Here is a 20,482-nt window from a genome sequence, read left to right on the forward strand (position 1 = left end):
AAGGATTTTCTGAGGAAGAACCAAGCCGATGATTTTACCACACCCTGGATTTCAATGCCATTGACGATAGGATTACATTAAAAGGGTTGAGCCTACCACCCTGAAATCAACAAGACCTGTGTTGCTGCAGTATAATCTGTATCTCAGAAGTTATTAGTCCATGTCTCACACATCCTTCTGCAGGATAATGTTCTCCTCAGATTTTTTAATGGCATGATACGCCATTCTTTCTACACCCTGAAGGAAACCAGAGTCCAGTAAAGAAAACCATGGTGGTGCTATGACTGGTCGCATATATTGGAAAATGTATTCTTATAAGAAGGAATCTACAGGTATTTAGGTGTTATCACCTCCTTACTATAGAGTTGTTAATCTGTAGCAAGGAAACCCCAATGCAAGCTCCTCTGGGTTGACTCCCTATTATAAAACACGGAGGTCATTGCCCTATTTGAACAGTCTTTAGTAGGAGCAGTTGGAGACATAGAGGAGTAGGGAGGAAGTGTTGTCCTTAGGGCTCATGGAAGAAGATATGTACAGTACATAGTCCATAATTCAAAGTTGCTACTCTAGAACTATGTAGAACATAGAACATGACCACCATTATAATGCCTCAGCCTCCAGTCTATATACTTTGCCTGGCTATGTGACCAACCAGGCCAAACTAAAGTTGGTAGCTCCCCTCTGTACAAAAATAGGGGAAATGTTACAAAAAGTTTGCTCACCACATATCCACTGCGTTTCCATTGCGTTTCAACTGCGTTTCCATTGCGTTTGAATGATGCAAGTTGGTATAAATGAATCCAAGTACTGCAGGTGCTCGTAGATATTCCCAAACTGGTCCTGTGTCGACAGCAGGTAATCAAGGCAATAGTGGTGTATAGTGTAGGTATATCCAGCACTCAAAATAAAAGTTATAAGGTTTATTAGGTCATGTTTAAAACAAGGAGGTTAAAACAAAAAATCCCGGGACCACGTGGGGTCCTTAATCATAGTTTAAGCTATGATTAAGGACCCCACTGGTCTGAAACGCGTAAGCATGGTCCCGGGATTTTTTGTTTTAACCTCCTTGTTTTAAACATGACCTAATAAACCTTATAACTTTTATTTTAAGTGCTGGATATACCTACACTATACACCACTATAGCCCCCCTCTGTATCTGACTTAACTTCATCTTCTATTGAGGGCAAATTAAAATCTCCATTCTGTCCATGTCCCACAGTCCTTTTGTAGAAAAAAGAGAACCCTAATATCTTCCTTCTGACTGTATCACTATGTTGGATACAAGATCATAGCCCCCTTTTACTGTGTGACCCTTTAAGAAGAGTGGTTGACTTATAGACCGCTTCTGGTTATGTTACTGCTCCATATCTTACTAGTTATGGTAGACTCATCATTCTCTTGGTTATCCGTACCACTGCGACACCCTGCAGGTGTTGCTCATAGGTAGAGATGGATGAAAACATTGAAATTAAAGATTTGAGTCTCTGATTCAAGTCTCCATTAATAAAGAAATATGGATCCATAGTCTCCCAATACAGCTCCATTGACTCTTATGTGGAGAAAACGGATCATGCTTCTGTCTATAGAAGACCCGTAAAGGGCAATGATCTAAAAATATGGATCCGTAAGACAACTCTATTGATTAGTATGTGGGAAAAACAGCTCAGTATTCTCTCTAAAGAAGACCCATAGAAGTCAATGGAGTCTAAAAATATGAATCTGTACATTGGGTAGACTACAGATAAGTCACATGGATCAGAAATTATTTGGGGTTCGAATGCTGAACGAGGCAAATTATTCGCTCATCTCTACTCGAAGGTCTTTGCAGTTGGATCAACTACTTCTGTCTTACCGTAATGGTGCATGTAGAGAACACCCCAAACTTTTTTCTGTATCCCCAGGCCCACAACCTTTGCACGGGCCAAATAACAACCATAACTCATAATAAAATAGTTAGCTTTATTTCCTTAGCAAAATTATTCATATGATATGTACAAAGTGGAGCAGATAGAAAGCTCGTTTATTAGCAAGGAACACCAACAGCATCACAGAACAGGCTACAGCAGCCAAGACACTGGATGGAGAGGAGGGGTGGGGGTGGGGGCATGCAACCAGAGTCAGTCCAGGAGAAGACAGGGAACTCAGGCGGGAGCTGAGGGGGAGGGACAATGTACCCCATAAGTATGAGATTTTTTTTTTCTTTTTTCCCTGTTTTGTGGGATCAATTTGACTACAAATATTGTGCTCAATACTGAGAGACGTATTTTACCTCCCAATTTCTATGGTATAATATTTAACCCTTAGGTTGATAACTTTTTCAGTGCATTGGTTACCTACAGACAGTGGAGACAACTATTTTGTGTGCTCAACTACTAGGTTTTTATATATTTTTATTCTTTATAGTCCCATTCCACCCTCTTTAAAGCAATAGAATGTGTTGGGTATAGTAAGACGGTGATACTTTAATTCAGCACCTGGGACAGCACCATATGTAAAACAGTCCTCCAGACTGGCCTATCTCTTCTTTAGGAACATGTGTTGTCCGTGAGGCAGAATGTGCCTTGTGCTTGGGACACCCTCAAGGACATAGCTGTCTCCACTGTGCATAGATCACAGACCTTCTTCTTTTTACCTATGTGCCTCTTCTAGATCATCCTAAGGGTTAAAGACAGTGTTTTACGTTCTTGGATATTTCAGTGAATATCAAGCATAGGAAACTTTTATAGTGCAATAGTTAATTTTTTTGGGATAAAATACAGACTATTGAACCTGGGATTGTAAGGCTGGGAAAATCCACATTTCAACTTTGGGTGGTGGAACTATCCAAAATACAAGCTCTAGTCCAGATCATCAAATACCACCAGATCTCCATATATTAGGCATACTTGTAACAGAATCGTTGTTGAGAAGTGGACCAGTAGACTGGGTTGTAGGGTTACCTTTAAGTAATATAGTACTCTAACATAATACTGGACAGCTATTGTGGATTCAGTTATTACACTGACACTATTAGGCACTCAAATGGAGAGCTTGCTATATGTGTAAATAATCGTTGTATGTTGAGTTTACTTAAGTTGGTCTAAATGGGTCCAACTGAGATCCATGAAGGTGAAAGAGTCGTTTATCCATTTATTTTCTCAGTTGAGTTGTATATAATGGAGCTGGACTGGATATTCTTACTGGGTCAAGTTGTTAAATTAGAATTAACTGGATTAGGTCTGGGATTATATCACTGGAACACCTCAGGATGGGTCAGAAGGATCCTTTCAATATAGTTCTCCATTTCCTCTTGCTTATCTTGGTCATCATCGAAGTAATCATCCCGCTGTGGGACAGGAGATTTATAATAATATCTTGGAGGGGTCTGGAAGGCTCTAGGCCGGACATAGTTAGTATAAGGGACTGGACGTGCGCGATATCTACGTGTGTATGGATCCATAGCTTTACTCCAGCTTGATTGTGATGCCTTATTCCAGCTTGGTTCCTGCATCTTATTCCACGTTGTGTCTGGAAGATTGCTCCAGCTTGGGTCGGAAACCTTATTCCAATTAGTCTCTGACGCTTTATTCCAGCTTGGTTCGGACACCTTATTCCAGCTTGGCTTAGACACCTCATTCCAACTTGACTCAGGGACCTTATTCCAGCTTGGTTTGGAAACCTTATTCCAGCTTGGTTCGGAGACCTTATTCCAGCTTGGTTCGGACACCTTATTCCAGCTTGGTTCAGACACCTTATTCCAGCTTGGTTCGGACACCTTATTCCAGCTTGGTTCGGACACCTTATTCCAGCTTGGTTCAGACACCTTATTCCAGCTTGGCTGGGACACCTTATTCCAGCTTGGCTGGGACACCTTATTCCAGCTTGGTTCAGACACCTTATTCCAGTTCGGCTGGGACTCCTTATTCCAGCTTGGTTCAGACACCTTATTCCAGTTCGGCTGGGACACCTTATTCCAGCTTGGCTGGGACACCTTATTCCAGCTTGGCTCTGACACCTTATTCCAGCTTGGCTCTGACACCTTATTCCAGTTTGGTTCTGACGCTTTATTCCAGTTGGACTTTGAAGATTTTGTCCATATTGGGTTTGACATCTTCTTCCAAGTAGATTCTGATAATTTGTTCCTATTCCAGGCTGGTGAAGAGGGCTTTTTCCAGTTTGTGTCTATTTTATTCCAACTAGACTGTTGGTCAAGCTTTCTTCTGGGATAGTAGGCAGAATCTGGCCATGATTGTGGGGGATTCCTGATTCTTTCCCTTCGCCCTAGAAAGTCATCTCTTGCTTTCTTCTTCTTCATCCTTCTCCTTTTCCTCTTTTCCACATCATTAATTATGTCTACCACATCATCAGCCGGCAGATGTAAGCGACTGGAAAGCTCAATTAGTTTATCGATAGTTTGTGGATCCACTTCTTCTATGTCATCGTCATTTGACCTCTTACTCAGAGTGTTTCCCTCTTCCTCATCCTCAAACAGTGGCCGCTGACCACCAACAAAATCATCTACTGGATAATCTTGATCATTCTCCTTTTCATCCTCCTCTTCTTCTTCATCTCTATTATTTTCTCCTCCATTTATTAAATATTGAAGAAGGAGATCTTGGGCAACATTGGCAAGTTTTTCGCCTTCTTCCTCTTCTTCTTCTTCTTCTTCATCTTCTTCTTCCTCCAACATTCGAGGAGTGTGTGGTACAGGATTCATTGGGCCTCTTTTTTCCTCCTCTGTTTGTTCTCCCAACCCTAACAGTTCTCTTAGCTCTTGCAGGTCCTCGCTTTCTGGGCTGCCTTCTTGAAGTGGATCCTGCTCTTTTTTAGGAGGAAGTTCAAAAGCCTCAAGTTCCTGTAGCAATGTCTTTACACTCTCCATATCTCCAACTTCATCTATTTTCTCATCTTCCGTTATTGTTTGCTCTTTGTCAGAGCTTCGTGTTCTACTCTTCACTCTTTCTGTCAAGCCATCCCCGTTTGCATTACCTGTCTCTTCTTTAATGAGCTCTTGGTCAATAGGGGACATTTTTTCTGCTACAGTAGGAGGAGTTTGCTCTCCATCGTCTGGGTTCAGTGCCTTTAAGAGCACAGCAGCTAGGGCTTTGGGGCTTATGTCCCTAAACAGCTCATCATCATCATCAGATATGGATAGAGACTGGACTTCAGGGGTTGCTCGTTCTTGGATTGCTTCACTTTTTTCATGCTGGCTTTGAATTAGTGGTAGGGTCTCTTGATGGTCTTCGAGTTGAGGGGGGTGTGCAGCATCACTGTGTGTTGTTCGATGGGTGGTCTGGTGTCTCTGTTCCTCAGTCACAGGCATGGCATGAAAAAAGGGGGAATGTATCAGGGTAAGGGTCAGGATGAGTAGGAAAGGGGGTGTGGGGAACATTTCTGTACGAACATAGGAAAGACAACGTAAACAATGTGTACAGGTGGAGGGAGGGCAAAGTGGTCAATACATAAATATAATAAATATGAGTATAATTGATTCATAAATCAGAAAAATAAATGAGTAGGGAGCAAGCAAAAAATGATGAGAATGGAAGATGGAAAAGGGGAGAGAAAAAGAGATAAAATGTTTATTGGTTTGTGAAGTCATTACAGAATTACACCATTTTTGCTTTACTGTTGATATCAACCTCTTCCAGGAAGAAGCATCAGTGCTGGTTCGGAGGGAGGGGGCAGGGAGCGTTGGAGAGGAGCAGACAGAAGAAGATGGAGGAAGACAGAATGTGTCTGCATAAGAACGAGTGCGGGGGTGGGCAAAGGAAAGAGTCAGGGAGTTCCATTGTGGAAATCCTTTAGGTCTTTCCCAAACCCCCCTTTCTAGAATCATGCAGGTGTCTCCTCCTCCCTCTACAAAATTCTGCAGGTTCCTCACGCTCCCTCCCTTCAAGAAATACTGCAGGTCTCTGTAAGTTAACACATTCATCTCTGTATAGAATTAGGTTTTACATCATCTTCACATCGCAACACTATTATACCTGCTTCGTTGACATCCCATATTTTGCTTTTCACCTTCTCATCTCATCCTAGACCTTGTTTATTGCATTTATCTCCTATTAACTGGCTCCTTTCTGTTGCTGTCCCTCCATAATATATGCCACATATGATTGAGAGGTATATATTAAGATGAATATATTTTAGCCGAATACTTCACATCTAAATTTTTATTTGTGTCTTGTAGAGTAACTGGCATCATCCATGACTATTATTTTCTTTCTAATTCTCTTACCCTTATAGACATTCTGGTCCCTATTATTTTAGGGGAAACCCTTTTGGAAAATCTCTATTGCTCTCGTGAGACTGGCTGCTAACTTGTCGGAGAATGTCCATACGCTTTGTCTTCTGGATCAGTGTCACGTACTGAGCGCTGTCTGACAATCTGGGAATCCCTGGAAGAATCTCTCCCTCCCTTCATTCCAATCCTCTTAACGGTTGATCTGAGGCAACCCCTATGGTGCGAACTTGCACGTATTCCTGACACACCTAATATATATATATGTGTGTGTGTGTTTGTGTGTGTGGGTGTGTGTGTAATGCACAACTAGAACTATTCGATTGGCCTTGAGGACAATTTATCTGCACTATATGCTGTTTCTATAGGAACCTAGGATGGGATGAAGATGCCCTCAGTCCTCCTCCCTTTCCTTCCCCCATCCTCTATGTACATAGGGATGCTGCACCAGACACTGCAGAGGAATCATTATGAGTGGGAGGTTGCCCCCCCCCCCCCAAACCAGCACCACCTTTTGGAAGGAAGGATTCCCCCTCTCCTACTACTCTCAATGGGGATGCCCTGCTGCATTCAATATCTGGAGGGGGAAGGAATGCACACCAACCCATTATCATCTAATGGGTAACCATTTCCTAGGGATAGCTATGCAGATATTACTTAGGACCTAGATTAAGATTAATACGTAAAATAAGATTTTTATAGACTGTGCCTCAGCTCCCCTCTTTTTCATGTTTATGTTTATCAGTAGTCTCTTACTGTATAGTTTTCTTCTCATGTCTCTTCTTATGTCATTCGGCTTTTCTCTTTATAACTTGTCTGGTCTTAGTGAAATTAGACAGAAAGTAAAATATCTAAGGAATAATCTATCATCAGGTTATTAGCTATGCTTCTTTTGCTCATCTTATTTGAATTTTCTACCCCTTCTTAATTGCTGTCACTATATCTTTATTTTTGTTCTCCATCTCATACTCCTAGATGTTCTCCATCTCCTGTCCATCTACTGTATGTTTTCCATCTCCTGCCTATCTACGTGTTCTCCATCTCTTGCCTGTGTACGTGTTCTTCATCTCATGCCTGTGTATGTGTTCTCCATCTCTTGCCTATCTATGTGTTCTCCATCTCTTGCCTGTGTACGTATTCTCCATCTCTTGCCTGTGTACGTGTTCTCCATCATTTGCCTATCTACGTGTTCTCCATCTCATGCCTGTGTACGTGTTCTCCATCTCATGCCTGTGTATGTGTTCTCCATCTCTTGCCTATCTACGTGTTCTCCATCTCTTGCCTGTGTACGTGTTCTTCATCTCATGCCTGTGTATGTGTTCTCCATCTCTTGCCTATCTACGTGTTCTCCATCTCATGCCTGTATACGTGTTCTCCATCTCATGCCTGTGTATGTGTTCTCCATCTCTTGCCTATCTACGTGTTCTCCATCTCATGCCTGTATACGTGTTCTCCATCTCATGCCTGCGTATGTGTTCTCCATCTCTTGCCTATCTACGTGTTCTCCATCTCTTGCCTGTGTACGTGTTCTTCATCTCATGCCTGTGTATGTGTTCTCAATCTCTTGCCTATCTACGTGTTCTCCATCTCATGCCTGTATACGTGTTCTCCATCTCATGCCTGTGTATGTGTTCTCCATCTCTTGCCTATCTACGTGTTCTCCATCTCATGCCTGTATACGTGTTCTCCATCTCATGCCTGCGTATGTGTTCTCCATCTCTTGCCTATTTGAGTGTTCTCTACCTACTACCCATCTGCTTGTTCTCCATCTCTTGCCTATCTATGTGTTCTCCATCTCTTGCTCGTGTACGTGTTTTCCATCTCTTGCCTGTGTATGTGTTCTCCATCTCTTGCTCGTGTACGTGTTCTCCATCTGTTGCCTGAGTACGTGTTCTCCATCTCTTGCCTATCTATGTGTTCTCCATCTCATGCCTGTGTACATGTTCTCGATCTCTTGCCTATCTACGCGTTCTCCATCTCCTGCCTATCTATGGGTTCTCCATCTCTTCCCCATTTATGTGTTCTTCATCTTCTGCTTATCTACGCATTCTCCATCTCCTGCCTATCTATTGGTTCTCCATCTCTTCCCCATCTATGTGTTCATCTTTTGCCCATCTATGTGTTTTCCATCTTATGTCCTTCTGTGTGTTGTTCATCTTCTGCCCATCTATGTGTTCTCCATCTCTTGCCTATCTACATGTTGTTCATCTTCTGCCGATCGTTCTGTTCTCCATCTCCTGGCTATCTATGTGTTTTCCATCTCTTTCTCATCTACGTGTTCTTCATCTTTTGCCCATCTACATGTTCTCCATCTCCTGCTTATCTATGTGTTCTAGATTTCTTGCCCATATACGTGTTCTCCATCTCCTGCCCAAATTCGTGTTTTCCATCTACTGCCTATCTATGTGTTATTCATCTCTTGCTTATCTACTTATTTTCCATCTACTGCCCATCTACATGTTCTCCAGCTCCTGCCCATTTATGTGTTCTCTATCTCTTGCTTATCTATGTGTTTTCTATCGCCTGCCATCTTTGTGTTTTCCCTCTGCTGTCAATCTTGGTGTTCTTCATCTCCTGCCCATCTATTTGTTCTTCTTTTTCTGCCTATCTTTGTGTTTTCCAACTCTTGCCTATTCACGTATTCTCCATCTCCTGCCCATCTATGTGTTCTTCTTTTTCTGCCTATCTATGTGTTTTCTAACTCTTGCCTATTCACGTATTCTCCATCTCCTGCCTATCTTTGTGTTCTGAATGTATGTGTTCTCCATCATGTTATATCTACCTGTTCTACATCTCTTTTAGACTTCCTTGGTCTTTTTCACCATTTCTCTATTTCCCTGCTGTTATACACTATGTCTTCAATGTTGTCCTGTTCACCTGTGCCATATCTATCTCTGTGTTTTTTAACTCCTGCTTTCTTCTGATGGCATCTAACATTGATTAATTTGATCCCACCACCATGTCGACTTGTCTCTGTGCAATGTACCTTTTTCTTGCCATTCGGTTTGATCCCACCACTACCTCCATTTCCATACATTCTTCTCCATACCCTGCTCTATATCTTATAATAGAAACTTCCTTTATACTTAATTTCCTTGGTCCTTGATCCACCCCAATGTATGGGATCTCCATCTCCTCCACCTGTCTACTTTTTGTTCACCATCTCATTTTATTGTCCACCCTTTAATATCCATCCCCTGATCTATATCAATCCCTGTTCTCTCCATGTCATTCTAGCTTTGAATCCTTATGTTTTCTATCGTTGGCTGTATGTCCACCCATATCTTCATCACCAGCCATTCAGTGCTCTCACTGTTTTGTGCTCCGTGTTTTCTATCTCTTTGTTTATTCTACAGATCCAACTCTACAGCTACGTATGCACATATCACTGTTTTTCCTGTCCGCACACAGAAATGTAATTAACTACAGAAAACATAAGGGTCTGTTAGTGTGGGTGGAAGATGACCGCATACACAGGCTGTAGCAGTTTTTAGTCAGACGTAGTTATCGAGCTACACATGTCAATATTGTGCCAACTGCCTAAACCACCAACAGTCTTACAATGTGTGTTCCCGAAATAACATTGTACTCTCCATGTAATGCTATATACACAACTTATCTATCTCCTGGATGGAATATCTTTTACTTTGTTTCCTTCCCCCCAAAAATATATGCACCCCATCTTCTACTCTTCTACTTTCTATCCTTTCCCCAGGTCGAGGTTTGTCCCTATGTTCTCCATCATCTCCTACACGTCTGTCCACATTCTCCATTTGTGTTCGCCACCCTCTGAGGTTTTCTTTTTGCCATTTAACTCCTAAGCTTCCTATCCGTATGTCTAGATTGGTATAGCTCTATACTCATTGACATTTGGCAATGTTATTTTTCATTGCCTTCCCCTCTACCTATCACCACTGCTTTCTCTATCTCCTGGTCTACGTCTCTCATGTATCTTGCCCCTCCTGCTCCTGTGTCTCAATGTTCTTCCTGTATGTTTTTTGTAATCTATATTTGTTTCTGTCATATTTAGTTCCTGCATTCTTAATTTCTTGTTTTTTCATCATATCTTCTACTCTACCTGTGTCTCATACTCTTCGACAATGCCCATCCCCATCTATACTCCGTAACTAGTACCTTGCTCTGTCACTCGTGATGCTTTTCTTGGTCTACATTCATGTGTTATCCTCTGCTCTATGTCTGTACTGTAGTCCTCACCCTGCAGGTCTATGTCCATCCTTGTCTTCGTAGCCTTCTCATCTACCTATGTTCTCCTCTTGGTCCATGTTTACTTCTCAAATCTATATTACTTCCTGTACTCTTCAACCCCTCTTCTATGTTTTCCATTTCTCTCATTTCAGTCATGTATTATTCATCATCAGCTCTATCTATCCCAGAGCTCTCCATCCCTTGCTTCTTCTTACTTCACATATTTTGTTTCCGACCCTCAGTGTTGATCTTCACGTTCCATCTTCACCTATCCTACGTCAATTCTCTAGCCGATACGTCTCTTTTTATTGGTTTCTACTTACTGCCTTATTCTGGAAAGCCATTTTCTACCTGTTGCTTTCTTTCTTTCTTTTTGCTCTTTCTCTTTACCTCTCTTTTGGCTTTATATTAGTTTGCGTCATTTATGTAAAATTTTGGTAAATTCTCCTATGTTACCCATCTAATCTCCTCTTGTTTAAAGGATATGTTCTCTCGGCTTATTGGTATCCACTATCAAGTCTAGACCTGATTCTTTTTTTTTTCTTATGCCCTATACGGAGAGAATGTGTTATTATACAGGATATATCAATTTTAGAAGTATAATTCTTTCTTATATAGACAAGTCATGACCAGCTGATACTTTTCCGTAGTTGCCCATCATGTGCCCACACGATACTACCACAGTTCATGCAGCTTGTAACATCTATATCCATCAGTATGTGAATATATCAGGAGCAGGGGAGTCGAGGGGTAATGTTCTAATCATAATGAGATGTGTCAGATCATGCGTCATTGCCCTTCCTCATTCATTAGTTGCATTTAAACCTCTCTGCTCTGATTAAGGATTTCACGTCACTTCTATCAAAAACAAAGAGCAATTTGATTTACTGCTGGCGCCGGCCAGAAATGGAATCATCGTCACAGTTTCCAGCACTAGAATATATCTATACATATATTTATATACAAAAAATTCCAAAAATATTCCTAATTTAAATGCACAATATTTTCTATAATATCATATAAAATGTGATTTATTTTTTTTGCTCACTTATGGCAAGCTGCAAACCAGAATTGATTGGCACCCGACAAGTCAAATCTATACAACATGTCTTTTTAAATAATCTTTGTATGATTATTATTATTTTTGCATTTTTTGTGGAAATCTCCAGTTTTATGCCTCATCCCCTACTTCTCCCCTGCCCATTAAGTTAAGACGTACCCATTGAGTCTAGCTGCAGGATATTCTCTATCAGATACCTGGTATGGTTAATTGTATGAAAAATAATAACAATGGGGAAAATGCCCACGTGGCCGTAAGGAGAGTTTTTAGGGGACACCTGATGAAAGGTTCAGATCCTGAGGATAGTCACCCCCTTGGACTAATGAAGAGAGGGGGGCACACCTATAGGCATGTACATATACAATCTGCATATAGTCTATATCTACCAAGGGGACTGTATAGCACTAGACCTATTGGTTGATCATAAGCAATAGATATCACTAGTTTTTAAGGCATTGACTCCTAGCAAAGAAGATATTATGGCATGCAACAGTGGAACGTAAGGTATATATACATATATATATATAAATATATGTATATATACATATATATATAAATATACGTGTGTGTGTATATATATATATATATATATATATATACATATATATATTATACGCACACATATATATATATATATATATATATTTAGATCACATGTTGATCGTTCTATACAGTTGATAAGGATTAATTCATGGCATGCTATAATGACCCCCCCCCCATGCATTCATATATGTCTCACTTGTTCGCGGCAGTCTCAGTGTGGTCTCTCTCCCTCCCTCTCTGTCTCTTTGTAGTCTTCAGTGTGTTGTCTCTGTGCAGTTTCAGCACCAGGGACAGCAGCGGCCGCTTTAAATACCCACCCAGCCCCTTGTCACGTGTCCCACCCAAGCTCTCGTGGACCTGCCCTCTCTGACGTCAATGTTCATTCATAAGAATCGTACCCTAGCTGGGGGTGATGGGGGACGGGCTCTGGGCATGCTTGGAGCTGGCAGGCTGGCAAGTGAATGGATAAGAGACGGGAGGAGGGCTGAATGAGAGGAGAAAACATGAATGAGTCAATGAAGAGAGAAAGGAGAAAAAAAAAAGAAAAATCATGAATGAACCTTCCAGATTTACTCCAGGCTGCAGGAACGTGCTGATTGGCTGGAGGGCATCCAGACACATATGGGAGATGTACATGTCCCCGTTTAGTTTAATTACATCTGTTCGCCTATGGGTAGCATGAGATGCTACAGCCGCATTTAGATTTGTACATACACATGTAGACTTTGTATTTTAACTCTTCGGGTTCCTATCACCATGCATTGCTAGGGCATCGGGACTGTTTTTCCTCAGTGATGCTAATGCAGTAAGGCTTACCCGCAGTCCTATGTAAGAGCACACATTACACATCATCATATGAGACACTATACAGGGACATATATAATATCACACTGAAAAAAGAGCAAAGGCTCGCTGATCATCCTTGGACCAGTCCCCCATCACCTCTGCAATGTCAATGCAATATAACAATCACGTTCCAGCAAATGTCCATGCTCCCCAGCCCCCCATTATCTGTAATGTTCCGTAACATCAGCCATCATTCCATCCTCGTGACTAGTCCAGTCTGCCCCCCATCATTTGATCCTGTGCATGTCCCACTCTCCACCTTTCTGTATTTCTACCTGACAACTCATTGAGCGGAATTTTCTTTCTTACCTAAGATAAATAGTATTAGATAGATAGATATATAGATAGATAGATAGATAGATAGATATGAGATAGATAGATAGATAGATAGATAGATAGATAGATAGATAGATAGATAGATAGATAGATAGATAGATAGATAGATAGATAGATAGATATGAGATAGATAGATAGATAGATAGATATTAGATAGATAGATAGATAGATAGATAGATAGATAGATAGATAGATAGATAGATAGATAGATAGATAGATAGATATGCGATAGATAGATAGATAGATAGATAGATAGATATGCGATAGATAGATAGATAGATAGATAGATAGATAGATAGATAGATAGATAGATAGATAGATATGAGATAGATAGATAGATAGATAGATGGATAGATATGAGATAGATAGATAGATAGATATGAGATAGATAGATATGAGATAGATAGATAGATGGATAGATATGAGATAGATAGATAGATAGATAGATAGATAGATAGATAGATAGATAGATATGCGATAGATAGATAGATAGATAGATAGATAGATAGATAGATATGAGATAGATAGATAGATATGAGATAGATATTAGATAGATAGATATTAGATAGATAGATAGATATTAGATAGATAGATATTAGATAGATAGATAGATAGATATGAGATAGATAGATAGATATTAGATAGATAGATAGATAGATAGATAGATAGATAGATAGATAGATAGATAGATAGATAGATAGATAGATAGATAGATAGATAGATAGATAGATAGATAGATAGATAGATATGAGATAGATAGATAGATAGACAGATAGATATGAGATAGATAGATAGATAGATAGATATGAGATAGATAGATAGATAGATAGATAGATAGATAGATAGATAGATAGATAGATAGATAGATAGATAGATAGATAGATAGATAGATAGATATGACAGCCACATAACATGATAACACACAGTCACATATATACACAGGTTTAGGGAGTAGAAGTATGAATCACTAATCTCTGCCTCCCCCTCCCTTATTGTCATTTGCAGATGAGGAGGGAGCCGGCCGGTGACGTCAGGATTGCGTCTGTCTCCAGGCCTGGGAGTGACAGATAGATGAGGGCACATACCTGCTCAGCTGGCAGGAGGGGGGGGGGGCTGTGTATACAAAGCTGCCACTTCTATATAGTGATACTGAGTATATGACCATGGGCACCCAACATCTCTCTCCTCCTCATGTGTGGCTGTCTCTCCCCCTGTGCAGTCTCCTCTGGATGAGTCACATATTTCATCTGAACAGACTGCAGATTTCTTTGCTGGTCCTGTACAAACACCTTCTTATGTGCCCACCTCTCCCCTTCCATGCCATTCCTCCTCATTGCCTCTGCCTTATCCCACCATCTCCTCTATCTTCTCACCATTCATTTTATTTTTGAATTATTTTTTTTGGTTCCTCTGAAAACTTTTTGCATTTTTTGGACTGTCTTCTTCCTTCCTCCACCCCATCCTTCCATCTTCTCTCCCCCATGTCTTCTCCTTGGTTTCCACCTCCAGCAGTTCCAGTATCTCAGAGTTTTTGGTAAGTTAAACATCTTGAGTTTTCTTCATGGTCCAGGTTTGAGGATGTCTTGTCCCTCAGAGAAGACCAATGACTTTCTCCTCCAGTCTTGTAGGACACCTGTAGAGCTTCTTCACATGTGGACGTCTACCACCTGCCAACTAAACGCATCTCTGCGGGCGCTTAACCCCTTACCTACCCAGTTTAAGGAGAACTTAGACCTTAACCCTTCTCTCACCAGACTACTCTTTCATCCTCTCCTAGACCATCGTTTCCTTGGTGCTCCATTTCCATGGCCCCATCACTGAGACTCCTACAGCTGGAGTTTCTGCCCAACCTCATGTGATTTTTTTCTGCAGAGCATTGTCCTGGCACGTAATGCCATAATTACCTCTGCAGAGCATTGCTTTGCTTTAGTTCTCAACCACTAATTTCAGGTCTACCGTGATCTGCAGAGCATCATTCGCTATATTGGTTCTGCAGATTATCATTCCCTCTTATGCCTCCAGAACTTTCTAACATTTGGCATGCACCATTAACCTAGAACAATTCTGCGCTTACCCATGCAGAACATCTCTCCCTCTCTGCCTCCCATTTACTAATCTGCAGAGCCCCTCTCCATGATACCCTCAATGCTTTGGCATAGTTCTGCAGAACATAGTCCACCCGGTCCTATATGACCTCTGCAGATCATCAGCCCCTGTAGAAACATTCTTTCCATGGAAGGATTTGGATCTGCAGATGATTGCACCCCTTTTGTTGACATTTTTTTTATCCTATTCACAGAATCCTTCTCTGCAGCTCATCTAAACCTGAACTGTGATAAGAGTAAAATTCTCCCCTTTGTTTCCTCATAACCTTGAGAGCCACCAAAAAAACTGAGCTTTCGATGCCAGCTGCAGAGTATCAGCACTCCGCAGAGCATCCCTCCACTTTTAACCCCTTCCTTACCCATCGTAGACACAAATATCATTAGAATGCATTAATTTTTATTGATGATGACCCCCGGTCGTATTGTCTCCATTTCCATTTAAAGGGCAACATACGAGCCTATTACCTTTTCAGAGTCGAATATTGTGAATATTCCTTTATTTCGTAGATACAGTAAACGATCTGTTGGTCGTAGGGTCCTCTGCAGAGCATCGCTGCTTAACAATTCTCCACTGCAGACTATTAGTTAAAACTCTAGTTACCGGTCCCAGCCCCTGTTTTCCTTGCTCCGAGCCCGGCCACCATCTTGACTTGAATGACTCCTATCCTCCGCTAAGTGGCAGAACATTTCTTCTTCTTCCCATTTCTCTGCAGATCATCGCATCCTTTAAGCTAAACCTTTTTCGAGTTTTGCAGAAAATACTGTCATTTTTCATTATTTTTTTCCAACCTGTGTATCTACAACGGTGTGGGCTAGTTGTGACTCGCACATATGTATCATTATTTGTCGCAATGCGGTAGTTGTGCCGTAATTTGCGTGGGTGTGTTAGCCGCAGTTTGTGTGTGTGTGTGGGAGGTAGTGGTTCATTTTACACGTGTGTCCATGTACCACTAAAACTTACGTCGTGCCCCTTTACTCATCCGTTGTTGACCATAGAGTCATATACAAATGTAGCAGAGCTGAATTTGTTACGTGCAGAAGGATGGTAAGCATGAGATATGCTCAGCTCTGCTACATCGTCTACTAATACCAGGTGCCGAGTCATAGATCGGCGTGTTGACTTTGCAGGTGGCAATTAGTTTGGTCGTGATACCGGATACACGGCTCTTTTTTTGTGTGTTTTGAGTATTGGCGGGACCCAAATAAATGGTGCACAATTAGCATTGTATAATAGTGGGGTAACAAGCGTGTAATGAGGAGATAATGTGTGTCACGATTACGCAACCGGTGCACTGCGCTGTGAAATTACGTTCGGTATCTGTAGGAAACAGACGCTACACAGTGAATATTTTTTTGTTCGCGATTAGGGAAACTTCCTACCGTGTGTGTATATAGAGCGAGGATATTGACATCAGAGGTCCTCGAGCCTCCGGAGAATAGAAGAGGCAGGAGTCAAAGATGTTATTTAAAAACCATTTATGGGTAATGATACCATCCTCCCCCCCCCTCCCCCACCCATCCCGCCAAATCCGCAGGACCCCATCCTAATAAATGCAGGGATGTGCGTCATACATGGATGTGGACCTATCTCCCTGGAACATAACCCTCCTCATCCCCTTTTCTGAATTTGCATGAAAGGAGATGAGAGTTTTCATGGAGTAGATAAAGAATCCAAATAATTCAGCAGAACAAAATAAAAGGGGGGGGGAGATAAAAAGAATGGGGGTCACGGAAAGACTGGTCAACATGAAAGCTGCACCGAATGAGTGATCAGAGGACTGGATGAAAAGCAGTGGTGTATGTATGCAGCTTGAATGTTCAGATGTAGCAGGGCTGAGTTTGTTATTGGGCACTTAGGAGGTCACACAATGGGTTGACTGTGATGATTAAGGCTCGGTATGTAATGGTTCAATGACAAATTCAACGCTGCTACATCTGGACGTTGCAGTTGCCGAAAATGATCCAAATCATTGGAAAGGGTGGCAAAGTAGCCTGAAATGATCATGAGGTGCCAAGTTTTCTTGCATTGTCCTTAGATAGATGACGAGTTCATTAGGGGTATTTGCTGAGAAGACACCAGAAAGTTAAGATCCTTGAGATTCATCGCCACTCATTCATGATCAAGGTGATAGACCCAATAAAATAGGCGGCTGCCCATAGGAGTCATAGGGGCACATTAAGGGGGCCCAGTGACAGTATGGGGTAGGTAAACATGACTGAAGAGCAGCAGAGGAAAGGGGCACGATGACAGGAGAGCTGCAGAAATGAAGAGGGCATGGTGATAATACAGAGGAACACGTTAAGCTGGGCAAAATGCCAAGAGAGCAGCACATACCACATACGGGCAGGGCATGGGATACACCAAAGTGGGTGCAGCGACAAGAGATCCCTGAGAAGACAAGGGGAAACACTAACATGGAGCAATGACTGAGGACGTCCACAATCTGGAAGGGGCAAAGTGGCACAGTGCATATTGAGAAGAGAGATGGTTACACTGCCAGAACAAAAGCATGCATTAAGGTGGGCACAGAGGGTAGAAATAGTACAGGGGCACTGTGACCATACAGAGGGAAACACTAAATAGGTACAATGACAAAAAGCAGCACTCAGCGCCAGAACAAAGAGATTCACTACTAGAAATGATGACCAAAATGCAGCACACGTTGGCAAGTGCAGGGACACACCAAGGTGGCACTGTAACAAGAGAGCTGCACACAGCAGAAGGACAAAGGGACACCCTTTGATGGGCACAGTGACAGGAGAGTTACACAAATTCAGAGAACAGATGGGCATACTAAGCAGCGCACGGTGACACTACAGAGGAATACACTCAGGTGGGCACATTGCCAGGAGAGTAGCACATACTAGCAGGACAAAAGGACTCAAGAAGGTGGGTACAGAGACAGGAGAGCTGCAAGGCTGACAGAACACCAATGTGGGTACCATGACAGGTAAGTATCACACATTGAGAGAACACAGTGACGCGTGAAGCTGGCACAGTGACTACCTATGGATGGACTAAGGTCGGTACATTAACAGGAGAGCAGCTTGTTCTGACAAGAACAGGGACACTCCAACGTGGGCACAGTGACGGGAGAGTTTTAAGACCTCTGTGGAAAGATTAGGGTGAAATCCAAAACTGGAAGGGCAAATGGACACACTAAGATGGTCACATTGAGTAGAGAGTTACTTAAATTGTGGTGGGCATATTGCCACAAGAGCAGGACATATCGGAGGACATGGGACATACTAGGGTGGGCACAGGGACAGGAGAGCTGTTGAGACTAGTAGGAACTTAAAGGGGACCTGTCACTAGGTCATATATGTTGAACTGGTTTACTGACTTGTATAGCGCTGTCTCTCTGATTCCAGCGCTGTTTTTCTTTTTTTTCCTGGACCCCTTAGTTCCAGAGATGTCGTCCACTGTTGTGTTGGCTCCATCTATGCTAATTTGCTGTAGTTAGCTTATGGGGTGGAGCTAGCTTGCCTGACTCTGATGCTGACCAATTAGAACGAGGCAGCTTGAGGGTAGTTCACGCCCTGTTGGCTAACTACAGCAAATTAGCATAGAGGGAGCCAACACAACAGTGGGCCATATCTCTGGGATGGCAGGGTCCATGAAAAAAAGAAAACCGGCGCTGGAATCAGGGAGACAGTGCACATGGTACAAGTGAACTCCCAAGTGCTCATAGTACAAGACTACCTCTGTAACGCAATCAACGTAGAAGCGGATAATATAATACTACAGTAGGGTTTTGGGAAGCTGAAAGCATGGGGATACAAATGGCAAATTATGTTTAATGTGGATACTTGTTATACTTATATATTAAATTGTAAAACATGGGTAAAACTGATACTGAAAGGGACTTGGGGATATTGATAAATGTAACTTTAGCAACCAGTGCCAGGCAGCTGCTGCCAAGGCAAATATAATCATGTGATTAGCTGAGAGGCTTCCATTGGCAATGCTACTAAGATAGTCTTAGGGCAATGAAGGATACGCTAATGGGACAGGATGTGGAGACATTGGGATCTTGATACATATTTTTAGGAGGCTCTATTACTCGTGTTGAACACAGAGCCGGTAATACATTGGCTGTCCGGTGCCTAATGTTAGAGCCTCCTTTATTGGGTGCACTGTTATACAAATAACTATACCATATAGTGCCGATATATCAGTACCTTAAGAGTGCCATACAGTGGCCAATTAGCACATCCATAAACTTGTCCACCACCATACACAACACAAATAATATAGTATAGTATATAAATAGTAAAGTATAGTGGATAGTGCTTAAGTAGCAATGTCACACAATGACCTAAGTAAATACCGCCATACAGTGCTATTATCTAGATAAAGTGACCAAATAACAGCTCATATATAAAATACAGGGCCCTACAATGAGTAAATAATACTTTTATACCATAAATATTAAGATAGGGGGTGGTCACAAACCTCAGGATCGAGGTTGGCCCTGCACAGACTTTTTTAAAGGCAAGAGGGCATACACGCTATTCTCGCCAGCCAGAGTTAATACCCGCGGGGGCATCCTCTGTGTCTAGAGGAAAGAAGGTTTCACCATCATCATAGACGGGGATTCTTTACTGTAAGAGCAGTGACACTATGGAACTCTTTGCCACAGGATGTTGTGATGGTTGGTTCATTGAGCAAATTCAAGAAGGGCCTTGATGGCGTTCTTGAAAAATATAATATTACAGGTTATGAGTACCAGATTCTGGAGATGGGATTTATTCTGTTTGAGATATTTGGAGTCAGGGAGAAGTGTTCCCCCTAATGAGGAAATTGGCATCCACATCAGAGGGGTTTTGCCTTCCTCTGGATAAACACGGTAAGATTATAGGTTGGACTTGATGAGCCGGTGTCTTTTTTCCACCTTATTAACTAAGGTGTGCCCCCCCCCCCATATAGTGTATGATTATATAATAAGAATGCCATACAGTGCCCAATTATTTGTGACATACATTATGCCCAAATAACAAGACCATACATTGACCAAATAACACATCTATACAGTTATCTCATTGCCAATGCTATACAGTGCAAAAATAATATACTGTACGGTGCCTAAATAGCAGTGCTACACAATGTATATACCGCCATACAGATGATGCCAACATACGGCTTCATACAGTGCTATACAATT

At 41.8% G+C, this 20,482-nt stretch overlaps 1 protein-coding gene and 1 long non-coding RNA gene across 8 annotated transcripts in view; one reads left to right on the forward strand and one right to left on the reverse strand.

Moving 5' to 3' along the window:
* Window positions 1-1,946: 1,946 nt before the first annotated feature.
* Window positions 1,947-12,311, reverse strand: LOC142750243 (uncharacterized). The gene is made up of 2 exons (XM_075859189.1): window positions 12,227-12,311; window positions 1,947-5,374 (listed from the first exon to the last, which is right to left on the reverse strand). Exon 2 carries the CDS (start codon window positions 5,370-5,372, stop codon window positions 3,231-3,233), a length of 2,142 nt encoding a protein of 713 aa, XP_075715304.1. The 5' UTR covers window positions 5,373-5,374; window positions 12,227-12,311; the 3' UTR covers window positions 1,947-3,230.
* Window positions 12,312-14,368: 2,057 nt separating this feature from the next.
* LOC142750246 (uncharacterized) overlaps window positions 14,369-20,482 on the forward strand; it is a 138,149-nt gene continuing 132,035 nt past the window's right edge. For all 7 annotated transcript variants that reach the window (XR_012882592.1, XR_012882593.1, XR_012882590.1 and 4 more), the window contains exon 1: window positions 14,369-14,746. This is a non-coding gene — a long non-coding RNA (uncharacterized LOC142750246). The remainder of the gene's footprint in view (window positions 14,747-20,482) is intronic.

The sequence above is a fragment of the Rhinoderma darwinii genome, chromosome 3 (assembly GCF_050947455.1).
Source record: "Rhinoderma darwinii isolate aRhiDar2 chromosome 3, aRhiDar2.hap1, whole genome shotgun sequence".
NCBI classification, from domain to species: domain Eukaryota; kingdom Metazoa; phylum Chordata; class Amphibia; order Anura; family Rhinodermatidae; genus Rhinoderma; species Rhinoderma darwinii.